The sequence below is a fragment of the Neoarius graeffei genome, chromosome 2 (genome assembly GCF_027579695.1).
Source record: "Neoarius graeffei isolate fNeoGra1 chromosome 2, fNeoGra1.pri, whole genome shotgun sequence".
NCBI lineage: Eukaryota > Metazoa > Chordata > Actinopteri > Siluriformes > Ariidae > Neoarius > Neoarius graeffei.
Window position 1 is genome coordinate 91,620,378 of NC_083570.1, and position 7,537 is coordinate 91,627,914.

A 7,537-nucleotide genomic window follows, 5' to 3' on the forward strand; every position below is an offset into this window, starting at 1 on the left:
TCAGTCATTACTCCAGGTTCTCTCACCTTCTCGAAGAACTCCTCTCCTGTTAGGCCTGTTCCATCTGAAGGACCTGCAAGGAACACAAACAAGGAAAGACGTGTGAGAAAAAGATGAAATGTCTGAAAAAGAGATTGATCTTTTTCAGATCGATTGTTAATCATAGCAAATGCTATGGCATTGTTTTTCAGGTGAATGCCATGATGTCATGCCTTTTTTCTTCTTTTTTTAATCTGACAATAAATCAAAACATGCCCTCCCCCCCCCAAAAAAAAATGATATGCACTCCTTGTGAAAAGTCCACTTTTCTTCCTGTCTTACTTTTTTCTTTTTTTATTCCTTCACTTTTTCTTCTGCACCCCTTTCTGTCTTCCTCTTCCCTTTTCTCCTTCCATTCTTCCCTCGTGTTCCTTTCCTTATTTCTTTTTTCCCTACATTTTTAGTCTTCCTTTCTCTTTCATCATCTCTTTATATTTTTTGTAAAGCTTCCTTGCAACAATGATTATTGTTAAAAGTGCTATACAAATAAAAGTGACATGACTTGAATGCATTTTTCCTTCTTTATTTCTTTTTTGCTGTTACTTTTGTTTCCTTATTTGGCTTTCATTTTATTTCTTATTTCTTTCTATCCCCCACCAGATCCTTGCTTTATATCCTTTCATTCTCACTTATTTATTTTCTCTTTCTTTCTTTCTTTCTTTCTTTCTTTCTTTCTTTCTTTCTTTCTTTCTTTCTTTCTTCTGTCCATGTGTGATGTATGAAACATGTGACATCTCTAAAAAATATAATAATAGTAATAATAATAATAATAATAATAATAGGGCGTCACGGTGGTGTAGTGGTTAGCGCTGTCGCTTCACAGCAAGAAGGTCCGGGTTCAAGCCCCGGGGCCGGCGAGGGCCTTTCTGTGCGGAGTTTGCATGTTCTCCCCGTGTCCGCGTGGGTTTCCTCCGGGTGCTCCGGTTTCCCCCACAGTCCAAAGACATGCAGGTTAGGTTAACTGGTGACTCTAAATTGAGCGTAGGTGTGAATGTGAGTGTGAATGGTTGTCTGTGTCTATGTGTCAGCCCTGTGATGACCTGGCGACGTGTCCAGGGTGTACCCCGCCTTTCGCCCGTAGTCAGCTGGGATAGGCTCCAGCCTGCCTGCGACCCTGTAGAACAGGATAAAGTGGCTACAGATAATGAGATGAGAATTTACAACAAATACTCAAATTGATGGCCTTAGACTTTGGCACTTGTGTACACGTTGAATCACAATAACGCTGAAGGTTTCTTCATGTATCAGAACTGGTGTCGTTTCATCAAATGAGTAATAAAGGCAAGTAAGTAACTACCTCTGGATCCAGACTTTTGGACACGCTGTACTGTATATCATAGGAACATCTTCATGTATCATGTCATATGTGTGCCATATCGTCCGTCCCTTCCTGCGCAGATTAAACATTCAACTGATTTTCTCTCACTTTATACGCTGAATAAAATGAATGAGATTTTTTACAGGAAGGGTTATGTCTTATAACATCGCTTATGAAGCTTGAATCAGTGAATCAGTATGATGTTTAGTGGAGTGAATTGAATCGAATTGTTCATAGTTTACAATTTAAATCTTGCTTTTTAAATAATAATAATAATAATAATAATAATAATAATAATAATAATTAGAACCTAGAACCTGTCTCAAGTCCTTTAAAAAAAAAAACATATAATGTGTGAACATTAAACTGTGTGTTCTGTGCTCCAGGATACAGTAAACTAATTTATCTCAGTTCAAGTCGGTGATGTATAGGAGCACAGAGACGACACTAAGATTTAAACACAGAGTTTAAATAGATGGACAAGCAGAACAAGTGTGTGTGTGTGTGTGTGTGTGTGTGTGTGTGTGTGTAGAGGTTAAAGTTAAACACAATGAAACGCCATGGCTATCTGCTGACATTTACTGGGTTAGAGTGAACATCCCTCTCTTTTCTTCTCCTCTGCTCTTATTGCCATGGGTTACGTGGCCCTGCCAGTAGGAATGGCCTGACTTCCAGAGAGAGAGAGAGAGAGAGAGAGAGAGAGCCAAAAGCCAGTTCTGAGAAACAGGGTCAAACAGCAAAGGCATTTAACTCACAACAGTGCTGACGCAAACACTCCCCCCCCCACACACACACACACCCTGGCAAGCATGCACACACTCGTGCACCCAGTTTGAGAAAAAGTAACCAGCTGATAAACCACAACATCGACTAAAGTCTCTCGTTCTCATCCTCTCCTCGTCTCAGCAAGTCACAGCGGCCAAGATAACACTCCTCTCCAGTTCCTGCTCAACATTCTGGTGATCAGCTTCACTCAAACTTTCATTGTTCTGGCAGGAACACTGCTTTCCTCTCTGAATATCAAAGAGCAGCAGAGACGAGCACTTCTCCAAACCAAACTGTCAGCAAGCTGCGTTTCACCGATAACACACTCTCTTTCTGAGAGAGAGAGAGAGAGAGAGAGAGAGAGAGAGAAACCCTGCCATCGCTGTCTCTGCACATGCCACATGAAGGAGCAGGTAAACATCAGCATGAGCATCAGCGTGTCTGAGAAATCTCTCATCCTGAGAATCAGCAGCATCACAGCGACACAACTTTCCACTCAGGCACAGGACCGACTCCCAAATTAAAGCCCCACACTCATTTTACAGATACTGAACTGGCCTTGGAGTCCTTCTTTCTTCCTCTTCCTTCTTATTCTTTTTACTCCTTCACTTTTTTCTTCAGTTCACCTTTCTTATTTTTCTTCCCCCACACTGTCTTCTTTATTTAATTTTTTCCTTTACATTCCATCTGCTCTTCTTTCCCTTCCTTATTCCTTTCTGTTTTCCTCTTCCCATTTGTAGACTTTCTTTCCTTCTATTCTTCCCCCTTATTCCTTTCCTTATTCATTCATTCTCCTTCATATTTCAGGCTTTTTAAAGTCTTTCTTTCTTTCTTTCTTTCTTTCTTTCTTTCTTTCTTTCTTACTCCTCCACATTCATGGTTTTCTTTCTTTCTTTCTTTCTTTCTTTCTTTTTTCTTTCTTTCTCCACATCTACAGTTTATTGTGCTTCCTTCTTACCTTTTTCTTCATTTCTTTCTTACCTCATTTCTTTATTTCTGTCCATCTTTCTTTCTTTCTTTCTTTCTTTCTTTCTTTCTTTCTTTCTTTCTTTCTTTCTCCTCCACATCCATGGTTAACTGTGCTTCTTTCTTTCTTTCTTTCTTTCTTTCTTTCTTTCTTTCTTTCTTACTCCTCCACATCCATGGTTAATTGTCTTTCTTTCTTTCTTTCTTTCTTTCTTTCTTTTTCTTTCTTTCTCCACACCTACAGTTTATTGTGCTTCCTTCTTACCTTTTTTCTTCTTTATTTCTTTCTTACCTCATGTCTTTATTTCTGTCCATCTGTCTTTCTTTCTTTCTTTCTTTCTTTTTTTCTTTCTTTCTTTCTTACTCCTCCACATCCATGGTTAACTGTGCATCTTTCTTTCTTTCTTTCTTTCTTTCTTTCTTTCTTTCTTCTCCACATCCATGGTTAACTGTGCTTCTTTCTTTCTTTCTTTCTTTCTTTCTTTCTTTCTTTCTTTCTTTCTCCTCCACATCCATGGTTAATTGTGCTTCTTTCTTTCTTTCTTTCTTTCTTTCTTTCTTTCTTTCTTTCTTTCTTTCTTACTCCTCCACATCCATGGTTAATTGTGCTTCTTTCTTTCTTTCTTTCTTTCTTTCTTTCTTTCTTACTCCTCCACATCCATGGTTAATTGTGCTTCTTTCTTTCTTTCTTTCTTTCTTTCTTTTTCTTTCTTTCTCCACACCTACAGTTTATTGTGCTTCCTTCTTATCTTTTTTCTTCTTTATTTCTTTCTTACCTCATGTCTTTATTTCTGTCCATCTTTCTTTCTTTCTTTCTTTCTTTCTTTCTTTCTTACTCCTCCACATCCATGGTTAACTGTGCTTCTTTCTTTCTTTCTTTCTTTCTTTCTTTCTTTCTTTCTTTCTTTCTTTCTTTCTTTCTTTCTTTCTCCTCCACATCTACAGTTTATTGTGCTTCCTTCTTACATTTTTTCTTCTTTATTTCTTTCTTACCTCATTTCTTTAGTTCTGTCCATCTGCCCTTCTTTCTTTCTTTCTTTCTTTTGAATTATCACAGTTAAAATGCCTTCTTTCAAAATAACTTCTTAGTGGCATGAAAGTAAAACATCTCTCTCTCTCTCTCTCTCTCTCTCGCTCACCATAAAGCATGGTCTCCAGTTTCTTCCTGTCAATGCGGAACCTCTCCTCTATCCAGTTCATGTCAGATTGTTCCCAGTTGTTGGGCTCTGAGTCCGTCCTGGAATTTCCTCCTTCTTCTTCTTCTTCCTCCTCCTCCTCCTCCTCTTCTTCCTCGGTTCTGTCCTGAATAAGAACTTTCAGCTCTTGCTCAGCCTCTGAGCCCATGTTTTGATTCTGTTCAGGCCTGAAGCAAGATTCACGTTCCACAGGGTCCACAGAAGTGCCCTCTATGCTGGCTGCCGTGCGAGAAGTGTGTGTGCTGGAGGGAGCATGTGAGTGTGTGTATATACAACGGTGTAACCATAGAAACGGGCTAAAGGGTGTGTGTGGGGGGGCTAGGAGACCCTAAATTTTTACAGCATCTTATAGCCACTCTTAAAACTCACCTCTTCACTCAGAGAAAGAGAGAGGGAAAGTGTGTGCATGAGGGTGATATACTAACACACCAACAGAGTTGAATGCACAAAAAAAATCTCTGCAGTAGACAGAAATATGTAGATACATAAGTTATTCCACGAAATCGAGTCGTATATGAGCTGATAGCCAATGTGGTGCATAGCGCTGAGTCGTCTGTAAGCCATGTACGACGAGATTGAGTGAAATAACTGTTTTATTCTATCCACATTCCCTGGATTTTGAGAAATGGAGCATTTTTATTTTTATTTTTTGCAAATTCGATAAACAAAAACTCCATACAAAATGTCCAACAAAATAATTTCCGCTTAGAATGTAAACAAACCAGCAGTGACAGTAAATGACAGTAGCAATTTGTGAAAAATCAGATTATAATAATTCTTGAAAAATAAAAAAAAGATTTCTTACCCATCAAATACTTTTATTCCATATTTTGTTGCTTTTTTGTATTTGGGGGGTTTGGTTGATTCATCAACATACGCCACCATTTTGCTTTTCTTTACTCGTGGTATATGAGCTGATATCCTAATAGTAGAGTAGCCAATCAGAGTGTGACTGCACATATCCAGTGAATGTGGATAGAATAAATGAATGTGTGTGACCTTATTGTGACTTTATTGTGTTGCTTAAAAATGGCATACACAATTTCCTTACTTAAGCCTTTTCCTCCTGCTCGATCTTAAAGTGAGGTTTGTAAATTGTGATTTAAACCTTGAAAAAAGACACTCCACTGGACTTAATATGGTGACATACAGCCTCCTTGTGGAACTTCAAATAGTGAAATTGTGATGGCGTAGAGGACACTCCATCAGGAAACTCGGGAAGAAAAGTATACATACACACACACACACACAAGTATATGCAGTCACCTTGAAGAAATACCCTGTGGTCCAACAACACAAAGTACTGTCCTGTATATTCATCTCATCTCATCTCATCATCTCTAGTCGCTTTATCCTGTTCTACAGGGTCGCAGGCAAGCTGGAGCCTATCCCAGCTGACTACGGGCGAAAGGCGGGGTACACCCTGGACAAGTCACCAGGTCATCACAGGGCTGACACATAGACACAGACAACCATTCACACTCACATTCACACCTACGGTCAATTTAGAGTCACCAGTTTACCTAACCTGCATGTCTTTGGACTGTGGGGGAAACCGGAGCACCCGGAGGAAACCCACGTGGACACGGGGAGAACATGCAAACTCCACACAGAAAGGCCCTCGCCGGCCACGGGGCTCGAACCCGGACCTTCTTGCTGTGAGGCGACAGCATTAACCACTACACCACCGTGCCGCCCGTCCTGTATATTATTAAAAATAAATAATTTTTTTCACCTTCTCTTCTTCTGCCTTTCATTTGTCTTTTTTATTCCTTCACTTTCTTCTTCCGTTCCCTTTCCTTCCTCCATGATTCTTTTCTTTTCCTCTAGCCTTCTCCTGTTAATTCTTTTAATTCTTTCTTCTTTCCCTATTTCTTATTTCCATTAATTTCTTTTCCTTTTTTTCTCTTCTTTAGACTTTGCTCTCCTGTTTTGCTCCCATCCTTTCTGCCCTCTTCCTTATACCTTGCCTTATTTCATTTTGGTCTTCTTTTCTTTCTTTCACTAATAACCTACAGTCCAAAAGCACAAAACTCAATTTATTTATTGATTTGCTTATGTATTTCCTTACTTACTTACTTATTTCAGAAATACAGGAAGTGGACAGTTAAAACTGAGCTGGGAATCTTCTGGCTGCTAAATGGTGAGTGAATTATTTTCAAATGGCACTGTAATAGTTTCAGAAGCACATAATGAAGTCATGTGACTTTTAGCCTTGACTCCATGGCTATTGCAAATAGAGGGGCAGATTTCGCATCTCTTCAGATTAATGCATTCCTGGTTAAAGCAATCAAAACAAATTCCTGCACCTGCTGCTGCACTCGGAGTTGATCACAGGAATGTGCTGTTTTCTTTTCTTCCCAAAAGTGAGGTGGTGAACCCGGGCTTTTAATAAAGAGAGCTACCCACAGCCCCCTCACTGCCCCCTCACAGCCCCCTCGCTGCCCCCTCACCACAACTACCAGCTTTCTGCAGAGGGGCTGCTGGTCCTGCTTCACAGGGGAAGAGGATGGGGGCTTTTACAGCAAGACCACTGATATCATTACAATCTGAGAATAAGAACAAGAAAGAAAGAGAGACAAGCAGCAGCACACTGTTTGGCTGTTACCAGGCAACGTGATTTAGCATTAAAGACAATGAGAAAGTCATAAAACTTAAGTACCAAAGGTAGAGAAATTGAGAAAAAAACCCTTTTCATTTCCTGTTATATTTGTACATTTGTTCTCAGTACCTTTTGGGTTTCATCAGCTTCTGTCATTGGCACTCCGAGGAGTGTGCTGTCCTCTCTTTGCCGAGTATCTGTTTCTTCTGCTTCTGTTGCTGTTCCTGTAGCAGAAGTTTTTATGGGGAGGTTTTTCGCTGACCCCTCACCCAACCCCACCTGTATTTATATTACCACCCGGGAGGACCATGGAGGTGCTATTAGCCAGCAGCAGCTCCTCTGGAATCCATCCCACCATGGTTAAACCTGCCAGGAGCAGGGGGAACTTTGTAGGTCTGACCCTGATAGCTTGCCCCTTGCTCACAATTATATCGCAAACCAAAGTCATTGCTGTAGCCATTGCCTGGGGGATACCACTTGGAGGTTAGCGCTCTGACTTAAATCCCTTGAACAACCCAAAGATCCCTCAGCGCCACCGTCAAGGAGCATCACCTGAGGATGCTTGGCACTTCCTCAGACTTGACGAGAGATGACATCCAAAGACATCACTTGAGTGGGTGCCAACAGGTGGAAAGAGGAAGAGAGAAAGAC

The 7,537-nt window shown here is 40.4% G+C and overlaps 1 protein-coding gene across 1 annotated transcript in view; it reads right to left on the bottom strand.

Annotated features, from left to right (window-relative positions):
- Positions 1-7,244, bottom strand: part of bicc2 (bicaudal C homolog 2) — a 64,416-nt gene extending 57,172 nt beyond the window's left edge. The window contains exons 1-4 of the mRNA XM_060903869.1: positions 7,181-7,244; positions 6,738-6,833; positions 4,228-4,314; positions 27-73 (exon numbers count right to left, since the gene is read on the bottom strand). Of these exons, the coding sequence (XP_060759852.1) occupies positions 27-73; positions 4,228-4,314; positions 6,738-6,833; positions 7,181-7,244 (294 nt within the window). The remainder of the gene's footprint in view (positions 1-26; positions 74-4,227; positions 4,315-6,737; positions 6,834-7,180) is intronic.
- Positions 7,245-7,537: the final 293 nt, after the last annotated feature.